This window comes from Pieris rapae, chromosome 13 (assembly GCF_905147795.1).
Source record: "Pieris rapae chromosome 13, ilPieRapa1.1, whole genome shotgun sequence".
Classification (NCBI taxonomy): Eukaryota; Metazoa; Arthropoda; class Insecta; order Lepidoptera; family Pieridae; genus Pieris; species Pieris rapae.
Window position 1 is genome coordinate 9737342 of NC_059521.1, and position 25538 is coordinate 9762879.

General features: G+C 31.9%; 5 protein-coding genes across 7 annotated transcripts; 1 reads left to right on the forward strand and 4 right to left on the reverse strand.

Moving 5' to 3' along the window:
* Window positions 1–1628: 1628 nt before the first annotated feature.
* LOC111004145 (shootin-1) lies at window positions 1629–6362 on the reverse strand. Of its 3 annotated transcripts, none has more exons than XM_022275017.2 (6): window positions 5585–6362; window positions 4936–5030; window positions 4179–4483; window positions 3666–3876; window positions 3204–3352; window positions 1629–2714 (listed from the first exon to the last, which is right to left on the reverse strand). In XM_022275017.2, the coding sequence occupies exons 1-6, from the start codon at window positions 6225–6227 to the stop codon at window positions 2507–2509; spliced, it is 1611 nt and encodes a 536-aa protein (XP_022130709.2). In that variant the 5' UTR covers window positions 6228–6362; the 3' UTR covers window positions 1629–2506. The 3 variants fall into 3 exon arrangements, with proteins under 3 accessions (XP_022130709.2, XP_022130708.2, XP_045486749.1); XM_022275016.2 differs by having other exon boundaries at window positions 3666–3885; XM_045630793.1 differs by lacking the exons at window positions 4936–5030; window positions 5585–6362 and adding an exon at window positions 5063–5317 and having other exon boundaries at window positions 3666–3885.
* A 191-nt stretch (window positions 6363–6553) lies between these two features.
* LOC111004146 (beta-1,4-N-acetylgalactosaminyltransferase bre-4-like) lies at window positions 6554–8771 on the forward strand. Its single transcript, XM_022275018.2, has 4 exons — window positions 6554–7008; window positions 7076–7348; window positions 7425–7640; window positions 7730–8771. The coding sequence occupies exons 1-4, from the start codon at window positions 6677–6679 to the stop codon at window positions 7857–7859; spliced, it is 951 nt and encodes a 316-aa protein (XP_022130710.1). The 5' UTR covers window positions 6554–6676; the 3' UTR covers window positions 7860–8771.
* Window positions 8772–9020: 249 nt separating this feature from the next.
* On the reverse strand, window positions 9021–10139 carry LOC111004147 (motile sperm domain-containing protein 1). The gene is made up of 4 exons (XM_022275020.2): window positions 9876–10139; window positions 9642–9805; window positions 9334–9500; window positions 9021–9263 (listed from the first exon to the last, which is right to left on the reverse strand). Exons 1-4 carry the CDS (start codon window positions 9994–9996, stop codon window positions 9074–9076), a joined length of 642 nt encoding a protein of 213 aa, XP_022130712.2. The 5' UTR covers window positions 9997–10139; the 3' UTR covers window positions 9021–9073.
* A 1114-nt stretch (window positions 10140–11253) lies between these two features.
* LOC111004144 (GATOR complex protein NPRL3) lies at window positions 11254–20364 on the reverse strand. The gene is made up of 11 exons (XM_022275015.2): window positions 19849–20364; window positions 19410–19622; window positions 18961–19055; window positions 18598–18811; window positions 17828–17982; window positions 16976–17107; window positions 16103–16267; window positions 14799–14997; window positions 12795–13266; window positions 12224–12417; window positions 11254–11574 (listed from the first exon to the last, which is right to left on the reverse strand). Exons 1-11 carry the CDS (start codon window positions 20045–20047, stop codon window positions 11423–11425), a joined length of 2190 nt encoding a protein of 729 aa, XP_022130707.2. The 5' UTR covers window positions 20048–20364; the 3' UTR covers window positions 11254–11422.
* A 209-nt stretch (window positions 20365–20573) lies between these two features.
* LOC111004148 (Golgi resident protein GCP60) lies at window positions 20574–25411 on the reverse strand. The gene is made up of 10 exons (XM_022275021.2): window positions 25155–25411; window positions 24708–24921; window positions 24523–24591; window positions 24342–24446; window positions 23810–24070; window positions 23541–23623; window positions 23281–23469; window positions 22382–22492; window positions 22181–22299; window positions 20574–21752 (listed from the first exon to the last, which is right to left on the reverse strand). Exons 1-10 carry the CDS (start codon window positions 25273–25275, stop codon window positions 21636–21638), a joined length of 1389 nt encoding a protein of 462 aa, XP_022130713.2. The 5' UTR covers window positions 25276–25411; the 3' UTR covers window positions 20574–21635.
* Between the last annotated feature and the right edge of the window lie 127 nt (window positions 25412–25538).

Consider the following 25538-nt stretch of genomic DNA (forward strand, 5'->3'; position numbering starts at 1 on the left):
TACCGGATTCCTCATTTATTACTTTCCAGGTAGCTTTTACTTTATACATGCAATTTTTTATTTTTGAACTTAAATATTGTGATTTTGCAATTTTGCAATCTTTTTTGAAATTATTAGAAAACAACCTAACATTTTCCCTAAATTCCTCATTGGTGTTATATTCTTTTTCATCATACATTTCATATAATTTTAACTTTTTTCTATCATTTTTGGACTTCGTAAATTTGACCATATTTCGGAGTTCCGAAGAAAGCTCAATTGGCTACCCATTCGATTGCGGCGTAAGATGCGCATTTTACAACTTCTTTTTAATATTCTTTTTAATCCTAAAACCGCTAGTTACTTAAAGCAAAATTGTATGTTCCTCTCCGGCGGCAGTTTTGTGTTCCTTAGACAACCTAATTCTTGAAACTCCTACTCATAAAACTGAATTCTATCACTCCTCCTTTACTGTGCAGAGTATCCTGCTATGGAATTCCCTACCAATCGATATTAGACGAGCGCAATCTTTAAATGTATTTAAAAAGCTTCTTTTTGATCACTTTCTTTCTACCTCGTAATTAGTTCTGCTTATATATTTTTATTTTTACAGGTTAACCTTTTTATTGGCTTTTAAATTTTTGTCTATAATTATTTTTATTTATTATTATAGCTATTTTTTCTTTGATTTTGTTTTATTATATTCAATTAGTTATAGTAACGCTTGTTTTAAGTTTTTAGTTTTTTTGTTTCTTTTGTTAATTGTTTTTTATTTTTTGTACTCTACCCTCTGATGGTGTTTCTTTATCGTTGTCTCTCATTAGGGTTGCCTGGAAGAAATCGCTTGTGAGCGATAAGGCCGCCCTTTGCCTTATATCTTTTGTAACTGTTTTTTTAATTTTTTTATTATTTTTGTTATGTGTGTTTTTGTATAAGTCAATAAAGGATAAATAAATAAATAAATAAACACAATAAAGTAGTTCCAGTATTCATATCCGGTTATAGTAAAGAACCCAATAATTATAGACCTGTGTCATTTCGGCCAGTTCTCAGTAAGGTGTTTAAAAAGTTAATGCTCAAACAAATATTACGCACTTTAATAAAAACTCCATCTTCATCAACAACAGTATAGTTTCACCAAAGGGCGTTGTACAAAATATGTACAACTGATGCGGAGTCTTCCGAATCAAGAATATTTAACGCCTGGTAATTTAAATTTATATAACGCCTGGGAGGAAGTACAAGATGCCATTAGAATCTTTTGCGACCTTTCAAAGGCGATCGACTGCGTAAACCATGAGACACTTCTGCTCAAACTGACCTGCTACAGGATTGAGATTACAGCTCTTGCCTACTAAGCTCTTACTTGAGACAGACAGGTCATAAATGGGGCTTTAGGAAGGTCACATGTGAAATGTCGCAAATGTAATGTTAGTTTATATTTAAATGACAAGCGAATTTTTTTGCTTCAATTTCAGTCATTGTTACTCATGTCACTGTTCGTTTATTTTCTATTTTCTGCGTGTTATGTTATAGGTATTAGGACCAAGGCAAAAAAATTGAATTTAATAAAAAAATAAAAACGTCGTGTCTTTTTATTATTTTTAACCAAATAAATATACAAATAGGAATAAAGAAAACAAAAGTACTAATCATAAGTATTTAATTTTAGTGGTTTCTAAATTTTTATTTCAAAATTGCATCTTTTTGGAGATTATGAGAAAATTCACAATAAAAAATATACTGCTTCTATTGTTTAGATGGAAGAAATTGTGTTTTATTATTATACCAACGCAATTTAAAAACACTGTTTTTCTCATGAACGCGTGTGCCTGCACCTAAAGACGTAAGTAAGTACTAATAACTACAGCAATTAAATTTAGCACTGACAAATTACGATTTTTGTAATGAAAATATACATTATTATCTAATAATATTATAATATATAACATAAAAAAACAAATCAGCCTTATGTTATTAGTATATAAGTAATTTATATTTTAAAACCGAATCAAAACCATCGTCCAAATAGTGATAAGCAAACATAATATTGAGTATTATATACAAATACTCTAGCGTATCAAAAACGAAAACTCGTACAAATAAAATTATTATAAAGAAATCTTTTCAATGTGCCGTAATAGATATGCCTACAACACAAAAAAGTCGTATTCTTCCAAATCTATTTTCCCAATTTAAATACACATAGATACAATTGCAAATTGCACGTCATTATCATCTAAATCTAAACCTAATAAAAACGTTTACTACATTAATGCATATATTTAATATAACTAAAATTTACAAAACTTAACGATCAAAGTTGTCACATTTATTATTTTATATAAGAACAATACCTATTTATTAAATTTCAGAAAATAACATTTTATAAAAGGTGCGCAATTGAAATCCAATAGGCACCAAGCATTGCAAATAGAGAATAATATTTTGTCGGGCTTACACATACGTCAAAAGATCAAAAATAATATGTCAACTTTGTAAATAATAATTGTTTCTTTCTTCTACTTCACTCTGTGGGCAACAGAAGTGAAAACTCGATTGGGGTGATTGGGGTAACTCGGGACAGTGACGCCGTTCGAGTCCGAGGCGACCTTGGAGAGCGACACCTAGCGGCGGGATAAGGCCGCGGGCGGAGCTCTTCCGCACTGCGGAACGAGCCGCGCGTCACACGACGCCTGTAAAGTGACGTCACTGATACCTCTTGTAGAAGACATCTGCAAATATTTAAACAACAAACATTTGATAATGAACGTTAAATGTATAGCGGTTTTAAAACCGGTTAGAAGATAAGAATAACATACTCACTGCAGTGATAGCGGCCAATAAAAGCCAAACGATAATTACTTAATTTTGATATTACTACTCAGTAAATGTAACCGGAAAGTCACATCTTGAAATACACTTCTCATTACAGTAAGAGTCTTGAGACGTATTTTATGTAGTCAGTTATGGCAATTATTTACTATTATTTAATATTCACGCAACATCCAAGACAAATATTTGTACAAAATAAAAAACAATATTATGAATTGTCTATTAGGGAATCTGCCATTTGTATTTGGGCACCAAATAATTATTGATAGACCATTATTTATGGCAAGTATTAAATCAATTAAAATACTAAATAAAAACATCTTATTTGGTAAAAAAGGAATATACCTTTTTTAATAAACTTAGCACCAGAAAGTAACACAAATACATACTTTTCCAATTCGCTGAGCTGTTGCTTAGGCGTAGACGAAGCCACGGGTTTGGCTCGGCCCAGTTTTGCCCGCGTGGTCTCTAACATGTGTTGGGTCACCAAGGGCTGTGGACTTTCTTTCGGCATAGGTTTTGGGCGAACTGGGTTATCCTTTTTCAAAAAAGTTTGAACCATAATATACTCATAATATACTCAGTTATTTTTATGTAATAGGGGGACGGGCAGGAGGCTCATCTGAACATTAAGAAATTACCATGAAACATTAAGTTGTGGTTTTTCATACGGTTTTAGATAATGTATGATACCGATTTGGGACTTTTAACGACTTAAATACTATGTAATACAAAAAGGCAACTACCATATTAATTGCTATATTTATTAGAAAGCTGATTTTCTCCAATGATTTCTGAACATTCCAATTGAGTAGTTATAACATAAATATTATTGGGTTGGTTAAAAATACCTTTGTCTTCCTCAGTTTAACATTCGCGATATCTTGTGGTGTGATAGTAAGCCTCGGTCCGACACTTGGTGGAGCTGAACCGCACCTTTGGATGTTGGTCCTGACCGGGAGCTTAGAGGGCTGTGGTGGTGGAGGCGGCGGCGGAGGAGGGGGAGGAGGGGGCGGTGGAGGAGGAGGGCAAGATGGCGCTTTCGGTTGAGATTCCAGGCGGCTGTAATATCTGTTTGATTAAGGATCAAGCGACTTTAACAGAGTTAATATTGAACAATCAAATTCAAAACAATCTAAGATAGAACTGAACTATCACTGAATGTTGATAAACTGTTTTAAACTTGATAAAACAGTTTATCAACATTCAGTGCTTTAGGCAGAAAGCGCAAGAAAGTTGCGTTTGATTTTTTAACATTACTATAGATAGAAAAAGAGAGACTGTTGGAACAGCTTGTCAAAGATATACTAATGATTTTTGTTATATATTCTGATAAACAAAAATGTAACTGGGGTGTTTATTACCTGACCTTACCCTGCAGGTCTTCAATTGCGCTCTCATGTCTGCCCACCTGGTGTCGCAAATCTTCTGTCTCGCTCGTCTGCCGCTTATGACTCTTGTCTAATTCTTCTACATACTTCTTGACGTTTCTCATTTCCTGATTCATTTCTTCTACGAATTGCTTAAGTCCCTTCAATTCGTGCTTCATATCTTCCACATTTTTCTTCAAATCCAACAGGTCCTCTGATAATCTTTCATCTTTCTTTTCCTTTTCTTTGATAGGCTCCTTTAACATGTCCGCATAGAGACCAGTAATGGACTGATAACCCTATAATATTAAAAAAACATATCTTAATGTCAACCCTATTTTGTATGTATTAGAAGAATTTATCCCAGCCTTCATAAAGATTACTAATTTCTTTGAGACAAGGGACATCCCGTGCGGTTTTATGAAGAACCAGTCTAGCTTCCATTCCCTCTTGATGTTAATTCGTAGGTAATAAGTTCATGGTTCGAGACAAAAAAATAATAATGAGTTAATAAGCTCGCTATCGTAACGTAACTATTTACAAATATATTAAACTAATAAACATACAATTAATAGGCCCTTAACACTTTAATATAGATACACGTACCTAGTTTGTAATAAAAATTAGAATCCGAATATTATATCATAATAATATATGCTTCCGAAATACTTCGAAGTAAATAACACAATATACATACAACAAATACAACGAATTTTTAACAGATAATTCATGCAACAAACATTAAAATTACCTTTCTGCCGATCCAAGTACACAAATCCATCACTCGCCAAGATTTCGTCCTTCCGCTCCTGCGCAGATTTTTCTCTTTCCTAGGACTCCCAGACACTAGCACAACATAAAACACATAAATTTCATACCTGTCTCACACGCGTCGTTATTTTCTGAACACATAACGAAATCCATACGAAAATACTTTGCATATCATTACAAATAAACGTTAACAAGTTTTAGCCGTTACAGCGAGGCCCGAATGATGTCACGTCTTGTGTGTAGGAAATTATCTCGGGAGTAAAATTAGGTAGATCAAGTCTATCAATCAAAAATGATGTTTGTATCAGTTTATCTCGTGTGAGGTTTTAATAAATGTGAGAGATACGAAAATGCGCTGATGAATGAAGGTTCAAATCGAAAACATCAACTACTACTAATACTATAATTAATTTTTTTTTAATAATTAAATTTATGGTTAGTTATTAGATATATTTTTGTGTGTTTGATATGTGAATTACCTAACTAGGTTGTTAGTAAAAAAAATATTTTGAAAACATAAATAAATACTGATATTTAATATTTGTATAAATCAATTGTCTTAAATAACAGTAATAAATTCATTAGTCACCGCAACATGCTTTTAATTATCGTTAGACAATGTAACATACCTGAAGTATTACTGATGGAACAATTATTTGTGTGAAAATTTTTGCCAGCTCTCTGAAGGGCATCTCTAAGCAAGGTCGCCTCTGACCGTCGTCTTTTTTTACGTGTCTTATAGGAGTAGTTGCTGTTCACAGATACAAAGGACACGTCCGATTCGGAGCATAAAATTTGATTTGAGGAATTTGATGTACCAATGTTTACCTCTCTTTCTGATAAAATATCACATTTGGTCTTTTTGCATGGGCGTTGATATTCTTCTTGTGAATCTCGACGCAGTCTTTTCCCTACACTCTCGGAGGAACTAGAATCCTCCATGTCAAAATATTTACTAAAGGACAAATTAATACCCGTCATATCTTCATCCTGTTTTATATCGGTCTGTGTTGAGGTATTTGTCCTACTGCTAGGACTTACGTCAGACATTATAACCGGTTGAAATGGTGGTGTTGTATTGTTATCACTCGGTTTTAAATCACTGTATCGACTTTGATCCCAAGATGTATCGAAATCAGTTTCTTTATTACATCTTCGTATGAGTTCTATAGAGTCACTTTCGTTTTCATCGCTTTGTTGCTGATCTTCCACATCAAAGATGTCACTATCGACGCTGCGAGCTGTATTTTCTTTTTTATCATTACATGCCATTTTAAATTGTTACCTACCAGTATAATAAGGCAACGTCTATTATGTAAGATACAATAAAATTCTTTTAAAAAATTACTAGTGGCAAAATAGTAGTAGTATTCAGGCCGTTATACAGGATACTGTTGTGTTTAAACTAAATTAAATACTACCTTTTAAAATACCCTCATATTGAATTTTGAAAAAATGTTACGACACAGATTAGGTTAAAATGGTGCATTTTGATTGGATTGGACTTATTAGACGAATTATATTGACAGCTGACAGTAATCAATCAGCTGTGCTTATGTTTACACTTTATTGTTCGTTTACTTTTAGTACTTAAATCGCTGAGGCAGATTACGGCAATTTAAAAATTTAAAGACCTCAAGTCCACAAGCCACGTTTTGCAATTGATTTATTAATTGTAATGAATGCTGACATAATTTTTAAAAAATCAACTTAGTGGAAATATGTTTCACATAAGCAAAAAGAAAATACTTGTTGTTTGTGCTGCGATAGGCGTAATATTATTATTTCTACATCCAAGCAATTTATCGAAAGAGGAGTATGATTATATAATGAAGGAAAATATTATGAATAGTTTGTATGAAAAGCTAGCTGTTAACTTTACGAGTGCCGCTATTGTAGACTGTGATTATTACGACATTCTTCATGATGATACAGCACTGCCGGTGAGCCTTGTCGATGGTGATTTAGAGGAAGGTCATAAAATCAGAGAAGGCGGTGAATTCATTCCAGAATGCAAACCAAAGTTTAGTGTAGCCATTATTGTTCCTTACAGGTAATTTACCTATTGAAGGAATAGATTTGTTTTTCCAAGAGTCAGCAATTGTGTTGTTTTATTACAGGGATAGAGCAGAGCAGTTAAGAGGGTTCCTAGTTTACATGCATACATATTTACATAAACAACAATTACATTATCGTATTTATGTCATTGAGCAAGTTGATACACATCCATTTAATAGAGCAAAGCTCTTAAACATAGGCGCTGTTGCTGCAATTAAAGCAGGATATCCTTGTCTAATTCTTCATGATGTAGATCTCCTACCAGTAAAGATAGCTAATATATATGCATGTGTGAAAACACCACGGCACATGTCTTCAAATATTGATAGGCCAAGGTATGAATATAATTAAAAATATCCAGTGAATATTTTATAATACAAATGAACTATATATTTTTTATTGCTTTTATAGGTTTTCACTGCCTCCTCCAAATGTCTTTGGTGGTGCTATAGCAATACAATCTCAGCAATATGAAAAAATAAATGGTATGAGCAATGCCTACTATGGCCTCAGTGGTGATAATTCTAATTTGTTTTCAAGGATTAAGGTCAATCATTTAAAATTGTGTAGATTTGAGTCATCAATAAGCCAATATCATATGACTGCACATGACTCTCATTTTCAAATGTAAGTTATATAATATAAATGTCTTCCCTTAAACATCTCTGAAATTTTAAGCCTTCATAAATAATATATTAATTAAAATTATTCTACAGTGAAATAAGGAAAAGCAGTCCAGAGTTTTCCCATGAGAGGATGGTGAAAGACGGTTTAAATTCACTGAAGTTTACAGAAGTAGCAACTGTACTCCATCCATTATTTACTCATATTATGGTGGACTTGTAATTAGAATTTAGAATAGCTGCTTTGGGTTCCTGTTTCCTAGTCAGTACTGATATTATGTTAAATTGCATGAACTGCCATGTCATCATTGTCATGGCTTATATATTAGTAGTAAGTATAAACTAGTCAATTTTGTAATAAATTATTAATTATCATATCAATTAACACAGAGTTCCTAGAATACTCCAGCATTAATCAAGGATTATGCATGTTTTAGTAGTAGTTTAATGTTAGATTATGAAATTGTTTAAGAAAATAAAGACTAGAGTTGTTTTTATAATTATTTTGCTAATTCTCTGTTTTGCCGTCCAAAATATAATGAATTATTTAATGACAATAAATCACATTAAATATAGGTAGTGTAAGCAGTGTAATGTGTCCAATAGTGGACACAGTGGAGTAGTATAGCAAAGTGTGGACACTGAAAATATAATTGAATCTGAGAAAAACACCTTGAACTTTAATTCATAATATATTTGGTATTTATTATACATGGTCCCAAGGAAAAATAAATTGTAGTGTCTTTTTTGTAACAGAATTAATATTACATACATTTGCACCTATGGTAATGATTCATTTATACACTAAAAAAATGTAATTAGTATTATGTTTAGAAATATTGTATAAGCATAAAATGAACTTGTTGCAAATAAAAATTTAATTTATATTTGGTTTTTAATCATTATGTAGTTGCTCAATGAATAATGTGTAGCTAAATTAATTTAAGACCATTAATTTTACTTTTTTACAAAGTCAAATATTTAAAATTAAAATATAACTAATTCCACTTTCATAATATCACACCAAAAGATTGTTATTTCAGCACCAAAAAATTTTATCACAAAACCAATTAAAATGAAAGCAACACCAAGATTGAAAATATTTCTTTTTTTATTTATATACATTTTCATAACTGTAAGGGTTAAAAATCATTGTCTTGATAATTTATTGCAAAAATAAAATGCTTTAAATATAATATTGTACACACAGTACTGTTTTTTTTAATACCCGTCCATTGCATTGCAATATAGCTTTTAACACTTATCATTTAATATGATAATCTAATGTAAGTACTACAAAAATTTTGAAAGTTTTACACACATATTTCCTAATACCCAATCATCATGTAAACCTAAATAATAAAATCCTTGCAAAACTTAATAATAAGAAAACCTAAAATTTTAGCATGTTTTCTAACACACCTAGACCCTTACATTCTAGGGTCGTAATACAAGCATACTTACTAGTCCCAGTACAAAGGAAAAAACTAATTTTAGATTTGATCCAATATGAAGCCATTCAGGTAATTGTGATTTAACAACAGGATCTGGCTGAGTGGGTAACAGTAATGCTGCTATGCAACATATACTTACTGCTACAGCCACAATGTTCATTGGTTGTTGTTCCCTGTAATTGGTAAACAATTTTAATACAGTTTTAGAAATAGAAGTCCTAAAACTTTGAAATGATAACTTACCTTTGGTGAGAGGGATGACTGCAACTAGCTTTTGAATGTTCTTCAGTAGGCCTTATGGGTGCTGGACGAGATGTCAAAGGATGAAAGCTATCTCCAAGGCTCTCTTGATTAATACTCATTGGTTCACCCTCAATCAATGTTGTAGGAATATCTCTTTTACCTAGAGCCTGCAAAATGTAAATAAATAAAAGATTTGAGAAAAACAATTGAAAATTATAATTGGGATTAATTATATTAAAAAAATCATAATAATAAACTTATCATGTACAAGAAAAAAACATTATTTATGTTTAATATACAATACTAACCTGCTGGGTATTTTTGTCATACATTGTTATTCTAAATTTTTCAATTGTATTACAGTGCGATACGGAAGGTTGTGTATATCTTACAACAATATCGATGCAACTTTGGGGCGCTATCACACCTTCAGGGTCGAGAACAGTAAATTTGTTGGGTGATGTACATAAGACTAAAAGAATTAAATACTTAATCAGAAATGAGCCTTAACAATATAATTTTGAATTTATGGTCAATGTTACCTTTAAAATTTACAGAAAAGTCATATGGATTATATACAGTTAACAGCTGTTTGTGCGTATGTCGCGCATTTAAATAAAATTCTAACGATACAGGAAACACGAACACTGGGAAATTTTTCATTTTCACCAATTTATTTATTTAGTAGTTGCAATTGGCACTTCTCGATCCAAAACAAAGTAAAAACAATAACAATCACAATACGGATTTGCGATTCGCGAAGACTGGACAGTGGACCTCCGCCTCCCCCGTGGTATTTTATTTTTGCAATGTTGATGTCGTCAACGTCAAATGTATTGACAATTTACTATGATGACCCGATGTGTTAACAATTCGTCAATTATTTATTCTCAACAGAGTTTAAAACATTTTAAAACTAGTTACGACCCGAATTAAATATAATCAATCAACATAAAGTTTGTTATCGTATTACAAAATGGACAACTTCTTTCATGCATCTTTGGTTTCCTAGGCTATTTCCTATATAATAAATTAAATGAAAATATTAACATTTACACACTATATAAATATGAATGTAAAAAACGGTTACTACTTAGCTAAAAACTAACGGCTGAAAATGTTGAGTTATGATAAAACAGAAGATTTAATAACTGTTACTCTGTACCACACCCAATCGCCCACACACCACGCGCACACACACACACACACACAAACACAACAAATTTATTTTTACGACTCCGTTTAATGTTTTCTTGTAGCACTTACTTATTTTCTAAATTGTATTTTATGACAATGATCTGATTCTACGTTTTCCAGTCCGGTGGTGTAGTCTGACTATCTGTCAGGTCTCCTGTTACAGAGATCAGTCTCTCACATACACTTATGAAATGAATCCAAATGCTTTCATCTTAGTTTCATCATAATTACCTTGTATGTATATAGTAAGAGAAGAAATAAACATTATTTTTTATTATTACTCTTATTGATATTTTACATATAAATATGAATTCGAATTTAACCAGATTTCAGGTAAAAAGTTCTACTTCGCGCAGAGTAGATTTAGAAACGAGACATAAGACTGACTCCCTCACGTCAAAAACGTATTGGCTTTTGACCACCTTTTACCGTGTACGCCTGACAGTGTTGTAAATCTCGTTTTGGTATCACACCCATACGCGGCTAGAAGCTAAGATTTTGGATTTTGTCTTTGGGAAAAAGAAAAATCATGGCCCTTAGTATTAAACTCATTCATAATCCAATGTAAACGGATTTATTATCAGTTAAACAATTAAGTTAAGATTTTCTGGTAACAGTCCTTTGAATAGACATAAAAATCGAAAATATTAATATTTTTTTTATATTAAAATGTAGATAAACATAATATATGTCGATAGCCTTAACATAAAATAAATGAACACGTTAAAAATTAAACAATTTTATTTAAATATACTACAAATTCGCAGAAAATAGTATCACAATATTTAAACTACACTAATTAATTAAAATGTTTTAACATAAATTTCTTTTAATTAATCAATTATACATAAGTTGCAATCATTAAAATAAATAATTTTTTTTACAAAAATATCTAATACGGATAAAGCAAAGCCACTGCTGGGTCTTCAGTCTCAAATGTGATCAGGACTTCTTTGAACTTGTCCAAAAGCTGCATTAGCTGGGATCGGGTCACATTTTCCATAAACATTATTTCTTCCAAGTGTTGTTCACCACGGAAATAGCCTGTAAGCAATAGATTATAGATATTGTCCACTATCTGGTGCCCCTTAAATCCCATCAATTATTAAAATTAATGTAAGCAATTGAGTTTTACCCAGAAATAACAAATTTCTACATATTGGGTTTTTTGCTCAATCAGTAACATTACACCCAAATTAATTTTTTTTAAAAATCAAAATGGGAGTATTTCTGCTGAATTCATTTTTATGTATACATCATATTGTAAAAATTACAACAAGTTATTTGACAGTATGAAAAACAAAACTTATTAAAAGTAATCTGTATACAATATGACGAGTAAAAAACCTTGCATATAATCATTAATTCATTCTTAGAGATGCATTTAAGATGCATTTATTTACATTATCAATCTTTAGTTAGAATTTCTAAAGGCCTGCATCTGCACCTGAAAATTTAAAATTTATGTTCAGGTGCAGTCTCTTATATATTTTTTTCAGATATTGTTTAAGTATTCCACATCAAATAATATGACTTTACTATGTGTAAAAATAACAATTAATAAACAATGAATTCCGTTAATATTCTTTCCATTTACATTTACATTCCATATACTAATTTTAGATATGGCTTTAAAATACAGATAAGGCCATCTGTATTTATGATGATATGAAATCGATGATATTTTCAATACCTTTTTTATGCAATTGTGCGAGAAGAAGTAAGTCGTCAGGGTTATCAGCGGCTGGTATGTTGGCTAGAACTGCCCTATCTTCGGGGGTAAATGTATCCAGCAGTGATTCAGTGGTGGGTGGTTCCATTGGAAACCGACAATAGTCCACGGCATCACATCCAAGAGGCGCAGTCCAGACCGTAGGCGATTGGAAACTTAAAAATATTATTAATCTTAGAATTGAGTAAAATATGTTCTTTTCATATGTTACCATAACAAAAACAATATATTAACTGTGTATAGTCGATGATTTATAATATCTTGCCCGCTCTATGCCCTTGACTTGCGAACTGGCAGTAAATGTCAATTTACATTTTTTTTCTTGACGTTCATATTAGTGTACTTGTTTACCTAAGTATATGAATAAAGATATTTTTGATTTTTATCCATATATTTTTTAGAAGTGAAATATTTTAAACCCTTGTTTTGATTTTGATTGAGCAAAAAAACATTGGTATCTGCTCTGTGATCATTGAGTGATGAGGCTTCCGTGCCCGACCCCTGTTTGTTCCAATATCCCCAAATGACTTACCTCATTTCACTCTGCAACTTCAGATTGAGAGACACGCCATTCTTGTAATACCGTTCATCACTCTCGAACCGATCCTCGTCACTGCTGTGCGTGTCCTTCAGGGAGACGTCCGAGAGCCGTGACGTCAGCTTCTTCTCATTATTGGAGATGCCGCTGTCGACGGAGTTCGCCTTTTTCTGCTCCTTATCCAAATCACCGTCGACGACATCGGCCCCTTCGTCGAACGAATGATTCGCGGAATCGACCTCGAATTTGTACTTCGTATCGGACTCGATGACGATGGGTTGCGTGTGGGAGAAGTCGGTCTGGTTGAGGTTGTTCTGGGTGGGATAATGTTTGTTCGACTCGGGGTCGACGACCTCTCGGGGCTCGACCGGTTCGGGGACGTTCAGTTGCAACTGGTTCAATGAGGAGAACGAGATGTTGCTGGAGAGATACGAGTCGTGCTTTTCGCAGAAATATTCTTTGCCTTCTGGAAATACAAGCAGAATTCGAAATCATTTATTGATGTGAAACTTAAGGGTAAAATTTTTACGGATTTAACGTCACGGAGACGGAGAAATAATACACGCTATTGGTTGATTTAGTAGTTACATATTAGAACTTTAGATTACAATTCTGTCGCATAAGGTCTTGTGCACTAAACACAGATTTTTATTTATTTATAAATAGCGACCCGTCCCGGCTTCGCACGGGTGCAATGCTGATACTAAACACATTACAGAAAACCTGTGAACGTTGTATATAAAATTTCCTTTTGTCGTAAAAAGTAAATAAAAAAAATGTTATTGTGGGTTATCCATAAGAGATAGACATATACCATCATGGACTTTTCTGTAGACCTCTTCAATATGTACAATACTTAGTACATTATTTTTATAAAATTCCTGCGTTTGCAATGTAAGCGGAAAAAATTTAATTATTTACGACATCACATTAGAAACCTCAAAAATAACAGTACTTCTCCACTATTTACTAGATGTTATTATACATATAAACCTTCTCCTTGAATCACTCTATCTACTCCGCATCAAAATCCGTATAGTTATCCGCGTAGTTTCAAAGATTTAAGCATACAAAGGGACATAGGGACAGAAAAAGCGACTTTGTTTTATACTATGTAGTGATGTCAATAGCACATAATTATACAGTGTGAATGTAGATATTCAAATACATGGAGTGATCATATACTGCTACATGATCATCTATTGGGTCTTTTACCTTAAATTTATAATTAATTTACAAAGAAGTTTCACTTCGGACATGCGTACTTTCTACGCACACACCCTTTTTATGTTACCCTCCCATACACACGCACTGCCAAAAGGCTCACAAGTGTGCTGCCGGCCTTATAAAAATTAGTACGCTTTTTTCTTGAAGGACCTTAAGTCGAATTGGTTCGGAAATACTTCAGTGGACAGCTGGTCCCACAGTGTGTATGTTCGTGTACGCTCAGTTGTGAAATAACGGACGTCAAGGTGATACAGATGTTATTTTGTATTCTGCCTTAACGTCAGTTCATGAAACTCAGCTATTTTTTTCACTTATAAGTCTGTAGTAAGTGATAAAAAGAATTTCATACTATCAAATTGCTACGTATGAAAATCTAAATCTATTTTGATTTTTTTTTTAATGGATAGGGGCAAACGAGCCTATGGGACCCTAAGAACAGTCACAGCAACTCATGAACACCCATTTTATAGAAACAATTATTGTATTTTGTGTCTAATAAAGTTATTTCTTTCTTTCTTTATTTAAGTAGGTGCTCTACCGGCATTTGAGGGCGTAACAAGTAAATTAACATAGGTAAATTTTCGTTCAGAGATATTTGAGTCCAATGACTAATTAAGAATTTTAGTAAATAGTTTATTTATATTTGAAATCTAATTTTATTAACAAATCTATTTTCTATCAGAAACTCATTTGTATGGCCTTGTAATAGTCAACGAGAATCGTGTAAAAATTCTCATTTATAGTGCAGTTAAAAGTTGCTGGAAAACTTACCGGCCTGTGGCGAGTCAGAATGCCGTTGCCGTGGCCAGTGAGGCGAATTGAACTGCACGTACGTGTGCAGCTGCATCAGGAGGCGCCTTTGCAGCAGCCACGCCACGAGGCGGGCCAAGCGCCCCCCGCCCCTCGCGCCCCAAGCCCCACTGCGGCATACGTACCACAGAGGGGCAGGCAGGGAGAACTCGCTCAGCATCTTTAGCAGAATAAATTCATGTTTATTTATTTGGATACAAAACAAATACATCTATACGATAAAAAAACATAAACACATTCAACAAAAAGTTTCACGAATAAAAATATGATACAGAGCAAAGCAAAACAAAACATGACAGCACAAAAAATATAAATCCGGACAACAACAAACATATCAGTATCTTGTATCTTTCTTCTTTATTAGCTAATGAAGAAGAAAGATACAAGGATCCGGACATTAACAGTCACTTTAAAATATTTTTAAATATAGCAGTAGAGGAGTGCGTAAAGGAGTTTGATGTTTTTGACAGAATCTAAAGCAGAACACATCCTGTGAAGTGGCTCGCAGAACCCAATGTAGGTTCTGGGAGTCAGATGTTTAAAAGTTCTGTGTGACCATAGAAACCATTGGCAGGAACATTGAATGTTAAGAGTTCAAGAACATCTGAACAAACATACACAACGCAACAGGAAACAAGTGGCGCTACCTTTCTAGGTCGTGGCCTCAGATTTCTGTATCTATGCCATAATCATTTGTCAATCTAATAGGCAAGTGATCAGCCTTTTGTGCCTGACAAACACCATCGACTTAGGTCTAAGGCAAGCCGATTTACCCTTATACGCCTAGAGAAGTTTCACTTCAAACATAAGGGTTTTAAAATCTAAGTGATACTTAATAAGTAATGTTTTATTACTATAGAGTGTAGCGAAAACTAAATATGCAATGATTTCTAACATTTGGTATGTACTTCTAATTATTAACTAAAAAATATATATGTAACTAATGTTACAGAATTCGCCATAAAACATTATATTTGCAAAGGCAAAGAAAACATACTTGTCATAATAATACTCAACTACACAGAAAAAATATGTCAACGCTGTAAATAGTTTGTGTCATACACACAAAATAAAAATCCTATAAAATCTATAGTTGGACTGACAAATGTAAAAACTTGACGATATTATTAATTTATAATAATATATAAATTTAATTAGGAGCAATTTCTTTTCATTACATTTTTATATAAAATGTACTGATAAGGTCTAATATCTAATGTTGTTATATAACTAGATTAGATATTAGACCGTATGGCCATACACACCTGCAACAAACAAAGTCCGGGGAATTCCTTAGCGAACTCGTCAACGAGCGGTGAATGTACGTGCACGTTGGCCGCCGGCGACACGACGTATACGTTCCCTTCGCACAGTGGGAATATCACGGTCGCCTTGGCCCAGTACACTAAGTGGCCTGTCAACTGGAACGCCTGTAACAGATATATGCATGCGTGTATACATTATGTAGTGAGCGGTGTTAGCTTCGAAGGTTAAAAGCTCGCTCGTACGATCAGACAGCGAAGGATGGTGTTGTCTGGTGGACAAGCTTTTCATGACTTAAAAATATCGATTCAATAACTTAAATTCAGTATGAACACGTATGTACTATACGAACTTTGTAGTATTCCAAGTGTTTCAAACAAACTAAAATAATCGATTTTATTAATGTAGGAAAATGATAATTATATGTAGTCATTTTATTATAATTTTCACGTAAAATAAATACAATAGTAGTAGTAGTTATATTTTATACATGCATATTTTAATAAAAACGTCATCGACTGTTACGACTATCGGTTTTTACGACCAAATATGTATTATAACAGATTTTGACTGTATATGTTTCTGTTTTTTCTGTGATATTTCTCTATATAAACTACAGAGTTCAACTTATAAGTTCTTAACAAAAAAATAGGAGTTGATCATAGAGGGTAGATGAAAATTAAGGGATGTATGTATTTTTGTATGATGTATCATAAAAAGAAGAAAACAATTCTGTCTACAGTATAAAAAATTATTTTTTTTTGTTGTGGACACCCTAATTACTAAGTCTCAGACTTAGTGAATATGCAAAAAAATTAGAAGAAATCTAATTTAAATTAGAGAATTATAGTTTAAAAGCAGGTTAGTTAATATACCTGTGTCAATGTCAAATCAGCCTCTATGGCTAAAGTCTGCAGGCTTTTCAAAGGACTATAGCACTTAATTAGGCGAAGAAGCGCCGGGCTTCCGTCCAGAGGTATCGACGCCAGCAAAGCATTTGGATCGACCTGAAATTAAGTTTAATGTTTAAAGAACTTTATTTCCCATTACGAAAATGTATTTTATTTACAAGACAAACGTAATATGTATATGTCACAAAGTAGTTAAATCAGACAATTAATTAAAGATCGATATTCAATCAAGTCGCTAACATTTTGATTTAAATAAAGTAGCGTCGAAAACGTAGGTATCTGTCTGACCGAAAGCCAGTGTGTACCAGCCAGTACATTAATAATGTAAAACAAGTAGAAGAGAAGAGGAGAAGAAGGCGGTCACGACAACAGCTGTTACTTCTTTCTTTTGGCAAAGTAGTTTTTTGTTTCAAATTGTGGTCTTTGGTAAAATTGTAAACATGTTGATGAATCCGCTATGATTGTTTCATTTGGTATTGTTATTTCGGTGTAATCGTGAGGAGTGTATATATATGTATAATGTAGTGGTAAGCATAGGTCACTTGGTGCCACTGCTCAAGCTGATGATATAGTCTCCGTTCCCAGCATAGAGTAAAGTATGAATTGGGGTCCATAATAATTATATGTCAACAAAAAACGTTTAGTGGTTTATTTCCAGCAGTTGAGAAGCTGTAATATTAAATTTTGGCAAGACATCTCACAAAAAAAGGGTTAAAAATCAAATAATTTTATATAATTAGGTAGTTCACATAGATGTTTAACAAAAGCTTTTACCTCAAGTTAAACAATAGTTGAGAATATAAATGATGATCTTACCATAAGTAATATTCCATGATATGGCCTTAACATGCTAATACATTTGTCTATAGTCTCTGGTTCAACTATGAGGCCCCTATTATGGATCTGATGTGCTTTGTGCGGCAGACAAAATGAGAGAAGAACCCATTTGTTTATTGTTACTTGAACTATTCCTGAAAAATATAAATATTCATGTATAATTTTATTAGCAATGTTGTTAATTATTGTAGTACATAGTACAACCCTTAAATGGTAGTTGAAATAAATATATTCCTATTTTGTTTATAATCATGAACCCTTACGGGGATCCAGGGCAGCCATTGCATTTTTGTGTTAAAATGGTGCTTAGAAACCCTTGAATCATAACTGTTGCTTATCTCATTTAAACTTATTTATAACACTTATAAATGTTCTTTAGATTATATGTAAATATTTTTTTATAACTATTTTACCTAATCTCAAATAATAAACAATTATTAGCTTATTGATTTGTAAATGAGGCATTTGTGACACAAATCAGTCAACTGATGAAAAAGTTTAGCAGGATAGCAAAATTTTTAAATTCATGATAGATATTACAAATATAAGTAATATAAAAATTTCAAAATGTAATTAAAATTCTCTAGAAATGAAAAAGTTATTGGACTTTGAATGTGTGTTGCACCCAGTGTTATACCAAATGACACCCATAACACGTTAAGCTTATAGTACGAGACATACTTTAAGTCATGGTTTGAAATGAAAAGAAAACATGGCCGAAAGAGCTGATAAAATTTAGTAACCCCTACCTGTATTACTCAGCTCTTCAAAAACATCTTTCATAGATTTTGCTAAAGAGCTCTTCTGCAGGATCAAGTCAAAAGCATTTTTGGGATCGGAATCAGTTCCATTATCTACATTTTGTGTTGTGGAACTGACTGAATGCCGGGAATTTTCCTCTTCATCTTCATTATCACCATTTATTTCTTGATCTAGTGCTGACACTTGATCATGCGCTTCCAGCTAAAAAATATATATTTTCTATTCAAGGAGTTTATATTAAATAAAACATGAGTGAGAAACCAACGAAATTACTATCCTTAGTTGGTTGAAAGATGGTGCTAAACCAATTGATAACAAAGAAGCTACTTAATAAAACATTATTTATTCACCATTATTTTCATTTCTTCTGTTAGATATGAGCACCGTTTTTCTTCATGGGTTAGGGCTTTACCAAGTCTTTTGCTTAAATCATAATAACACTTTACTGTAAGAGAGGAATTTCACTGTTATTGAAATATGCATTATGCAGTATTATTAATAATAAATGACAATTTATAAAAAGTACATAGTTAACAAGTACCCTACGATTATGATGGTTTGAAAACAGAAGCCAAAATTGAATTATTCATAATTTCAAAATCACACAGGAATACAAACATCAACAACAACTAAGATAAAATACTACAAATTATATGTACATTGTATATTCATTGCTCCTTTACTTTTCTATTATTATAATTACAGCATTTAATTGATGAAAGATTGGCAAGAGAATGTTACACATAAATGTAAAGCAAATTAAGTTGTAGTTACATGAGTTAGGGTGACATAAACTCACCAATAGAATGGCTAGCAGATGCTTGCAAAGCAAACACAATATTAATAAGTATCATTGCAGCTGTGTCATCCTTATTCATCCTATATGGAAGTAGAGTGGGGTGTCCAACAAATCGAACATCATTTACTTTGAGCTCAAATTTTCGATTACACAACTCTGCTTTAACGGCAAAGAGAGTAGATAACATTTCATCTGTAAAACCACTAAGTTCTCCTGAAAAAAGGGACACTTGTAAAAAAAATTAAATAAGTTGTTATCAGAACATTGTTAGTTTGTGGTGTAGTATAATATGACAGTAATGATTTATATCTTAATTAGCATAAATAATGACGCATATTTACACAAATAGTATAATAAATTATGGTTCTACAGCCATTAATCTAAGATACCTACTTTGTTTGCTCAGTGTGTGGGTTTTTAAAACCAAATGAAACATTACCTTTACAAATGTTTGAAGTTTGTGATTGAGGATTTTGCAGTAAATCTTCTGTTGAATTAATTGCATAGGGGTTAAGACGTCCATAATTTTTCTGTTTATTTTCATCTTTATTTTCTGTTGTGTATGGATATCTAAACAGCAATCTATCACCCTTGCTGTCTGATTTGACAAAAAATATATTTAGTGGATTCACTTCCATCTCATCGAAATTTTAACCCAGAAAAACACATAACACAATGCAAGCTGCACTTATTTTGAACAAATTAGGTAGGAGAGTAAAAACAGTTCCGCTTCTTCAATGTCTCAAACATTATATCAAAATTCAAATAGTAATTACTCAATCAGACAAAAATTTAAAACTTCCATTGTATCAATGCTCAAACTAACACAAAACGACTAAAAAGTGGCGAGGAAAAGAAAATAACAATTTAAAATACAAAAGACAAAGCCTAGTGCAATAAATTAATCAAAAGATAGATACTTGCTACTTGCTAGTGAATGCTGAATACTCAAGATCAAGATGTGTCAAAACTGTCACTTATCAATATCACTTTGTAGGTGTCATCGTCAAAGAGATCTGTGAAAAATACGCAGCCATCAGTGTTGCCATAGCTCTAAATGTATTACGGAATGAGGTGGTCTTTTCAATTTAGTGTTAAAATTAACTAGCAAATGTTTATTTTTTAAGATACGCCCAAATTTCAAAATTTTGAAAGGACGAGATATAAAGTGCAAAATAACAACTCGTTTAATAATAATATATGTAATACATGTATTTTTCTCCAGTAACCATTTTTCACATAAATTAAATATATCCTAACGAATAGATGTTTTTAATTTATGTGTATTACAATATCAGATAATAATCTGGATCTACCAGATTCGAAAGTTTAATAATATAATTATTTCAAATAAAACTTTCTATATAAATATTCCCTTTTCGTAAAAACAATTATTTAATCTATTAAATCATGTTAAGTACTACTTTTGCTAAATTCTAAATGTTAATAGCTATACAAAATACAGAGGAACTACGCCACAACAAATATACATTCTAGAACATCTTAACAAATGCATTAACTTTAATACTATATTTTTCATTAACCTACTCATTACAGTGAACCGTTTAATGACAAAATAAATTTAATATATTATCAAAAAAATATATTAACCACATGATAATATTTATTTTGGGACTAGATGTAACAATATTTTCTCATAAACTTAAATAATATAATCTGAAATTTTGCACATTAAGAAATACTGACAGTGCATCCGTCTGACCAATATAGTAGAGATAATTAAAATATTTGAATGCAAGCAAGATTTGTAAAAAAAAAAACTTTTTTACTTATTTATTGTGCTCATACAAGATCATGACTGAACCTAAATTTGAAACATACAATTGGGTTTAGATAAAATGTAAATTAAAATAAATGTAATAATATATTCTTAAATAAATTCACTAATTATCTAATTACTAATATAACCATTAGCGAAATGGAATAGATTAGAATATTTTTTTAGTTGTCATGGTTTATATATAATCCGAAACTGGACGTAACAGTTAATTTTTAAAGTTAAAAAATAACATCTATATTTTAATTTCCACACACAAAAATAAGATAATAAACTTAATATTTTTTTTATTAATTATCAAATAATTGGGTGGTAATTATTAGTCAATAATAATTGTTTTAATTTGTAAAATCAAAATTTACTTTAACAACACTTAGTTACATCAATACATCTTTCAAATATAAATATGTTTATACAACATTATACATCTATTGTATGTAATATACTTTGTAATATAGAGTTTTTGAGCGCCATAGGCTATATGTGTTATCAAATTTGAGTAAATAAACGCCTTCGCCAGGGTAGGTGTGAGATCCTGCATACACCTGAATAATAATAAAAAAATAATTCTTTGATTTTACTAAACAATAGGGTAATTATTATCTATGAGATGTTGCCATTTGTGGATATGTAAATTTTTTTTTATTTTACTTCTCAATTATTATGAATAGGTGAGCTGTGAAAGATGAGGTTGACAGGTACTTATATTTAAATCTTTTTTTGTAATGATTAGTGCAGTAACTAATTGCAATTATTTCACACGAGTAAATGCCATGAATACGACATCGAACTTTTTTCCGTAAATAAGTATATGTATGTCAGGAAATACTGATAATGTCCTTGTATAACCTTAAAATAATTGCAAATTGTTTTAGCTCTTTCGAGCTAGAATACATTTGGATTGTTGTATTTTCAGATGAAATTTTAAAAACATTATATTTTTAATTATCAATTGTTGTTGCTTGTTGCTTACCTCAGTGTGACAATCACGCCTGTATATAGGTACAATAAGACTGGCGAGAGGCCGCGGTGTGTTTGGCACTCGTTTGCCGGAACCTACTTCCGGATCTGAGGTATTTTGAATTGTATACTCTGTATGAAATAAAATTCGACATCATAATTATTTTTTTAAAGACAAATCCTCTTTCTTCTTGCAAAAGCAATGAAAACTTACCTTCGTCTGCATCATCGTCCTCATCGCCGTCGTCTTCATCATCAGACTCCGACACGTGTACAGTTACTTCTGATGTAGTTGACTTGCTCCATTCAAAGTGAAGACCAAAACCTGTCAACACATACAATGATTGATTGATGAGAAAATATAAATTATCTGTTGTAAATGCATCAAAGATTCACTGAGGGATTTAACCTTGACGCCTGAACATCATAGCTTAAAACTAAAGATAACACAATAAATTCAAATAGCATTTAAAAACCATACAATAGATTTCATGATTAATAAGGATAATAGATAGAGGTTAAATTGAAATTGAAAAAAAAAATGAGGGTAAATTTTTTAAGGAACGTCACAAACATGTGCAGCTTTTTTGTCGAAGAAAAGGGAGAGAGCAATTGAGAATGATTGAGAGAGAGTGAGAAAGGGATAGAGATATCGAGAATTGGTTGATGTATTCGTTAGAGTAGTTACATATTAGAACTTTAGATGGAAATTCTGTCGCATAACGTCTTGTATAGTAAACAGAAATTTTTATTTATTTATATTATCATTAGCATGTATACAGTGTGGAAACTGTGTGAATACAGATTATAGATATTCAAATATATGGAGTGGTCATTACATACATACTGCTACATGATCATCTTTTGGGGCCTTCGTAATAATTATTTTCAAAACAGGTTTCACTTCTGACATGTGTACGCACAAACTTTTTTTTAATTAACGCGGTTCTTATTCCTACAATATTCAATGGTATTTACACTATAGATAGTACAAAGTGAGGAGTTACAAAAGTTAAAGACGTCTTTAATTTGATTCCTGGGTTGGTAAATTTTTTCATATTCTATATTATCTATAGTAATGTTTTTTATACTGATGCAAATAGAATATCCTACCTATATCATAATGGTCAGTAGCAAACTCCCAACATATGGACCGAGCTCTGGAATGAGTTGGGACTCGTATTGTCACTGTCTCCCCATGCCCTACTGTTAGCATTCCTCCATTTGCCCGAGCTGATTCCTTAAACTCATCAACTTCACTGCGAGTCCACATACGAGCCTCTTCAACAGCTGGTAAGCCATCTTGAATTAAAATGTGAGATTCAGCAGGATGTAAACCAATTTTCTTAAGAATCTTAAAATTAACCACCTACCATCAATTTCCGATTCTCCATCATCCTCCCTTGATTCATCATTATAATCACTTATTTCAGGTTTTTCTGTTGTTTGCATTGCCCTTAAAGTAAAATTAATAAATATTTAATTCTAAACCAATTTATCCTAAATATTGTTATAGGGTTAAATGCACAAAAGCTTGTGATTCACATTTCATTATTACATAATATATGTTAAAATAAATCAACTAATATCATCAAATTAAAGTACCATTTTACCAAGTATTCATAGTGTGTAACATACATACTTGCTATCGACAACATTCTCCGTATCATTTGAATTACAGTCCTTTGTCACTTCAATATTTTCTTTATCTTCAAGACAAGAAATATTTGACTTTGCTAATCTTTCATCAACCGCAAGCTGTTGAATGTATTGTTGATAATGTTGATCCTGCAGCTGACGTATAAGTACAGCTTGCTGGTCAAAGTTGCCAGGAAACTGCTGTCGAGCATACTCCAAAAACTGGTCATAAGACTGTACATTGAGTGCATCTTTTATTCTCTGCCTGAAAAAATACAGTTGATTCTTCTACAAGCCATTTTGAATTAAAATTATTTATATTTTCAATAGTCATCAAGAATCTGTGTGTCATTTGATTAAATTACTCAATTACTATAGCTGGTAACAAAAAAATAATAACAGATATCTGTAACATGTAACAGAATGACTGATGTCATTAGAATAAATTCTGATTAATATATAAAAGTTCTAGATAATAAAAATCAAAATTAAATATGTGTGTAATTATTTTTTTTACTTATATAGTTAAAACTTACACTTGTTGCTCTTCAGTTAATTTGTTGCACTGTTGTTTCTCTTTTTCCAGAATTATTCTGTTTTCCAAATCTTTGTGGCTTTTTTCTTCTCTTTCTTTATTTATCCTAGAAACAATCAACATTTAAATTATTTATATTACATCAGTCTTAGTTTTGTATTGGAATGCTTAAGTACACTTACTCCTCCTGCTTTTTTGCTTCCATATCTTTTTGAATTGCTTCCAAGTAAGGTCTAAACAATGGGCACAATCTGCAAAGTATAATGGTTGTGAAAATTTTGTTTAACCAGAAATAGTTTTTATGTTAATGATTAACTTTTTGAAACTTCATATAATAATTAATAATTCCAAATAAGAAATTTTTTACCGATCCAGACTGTGTACAAAGCCTGCCATAGCTTGAATTTGAGACATCTGACCAAGATTTTGCCATGCTGCCCTTCTATCTCTTCCAATGACATCTAAGACTCCTAATGGTGAAGCTGAGGCAACATCCAATGGACCATGAGATGTTTGCTGTGTATATGCTACTAGCTTCAGCTTGTCTTCATAACTCAAGTGCATAGCCTTTCCATCTTTATCTAGAAAATAATTATTTACATTGGTTAGTGTTAAAAAATATCGAAATTTGTGACCAGCGACATACTAAGTCAAAAGTAAAATTACTGTATCAAACAGGTTTTTGCAGTAAACAGTATTCAAATTTACTATTTTATATAAATTATACTAAGTAACAAAGGCAGAAAAAAAGAGACATAATAAAATATATATTCATTATTTAATAAAAATACAAGGAACAGTAAGTTGGTTTTACCTTTGTAAAAAGACAGTCCGTGTTTATATACTTCCCGCAAAGGTAGACCCCATCTTCTTTCTTCGCTCTCTATGATTCCTTGATCCGTTTCGAGAGGAATTTTTTCTGCGTTAACCCTCATACTTTTAAGACAATATCTTTATCTTGATAAACTCAAGTTAAATTCAAATTTATATGCAAAAATATAAATAACAATTTACGAATCAGAAAAAGACTGATAAAAATAGAAAAGTCAAAACGTTGCTGACAATAATAGTATCAGACTGACAACTGGATTGATTAACTTTGCAAAATTGAAATAGCCGACTACACTCGCAAAGTGTGACCATTGACCAATGACAATGACAACGAACTATGCCCTCATTTCTTAGTCTAATATTTGTC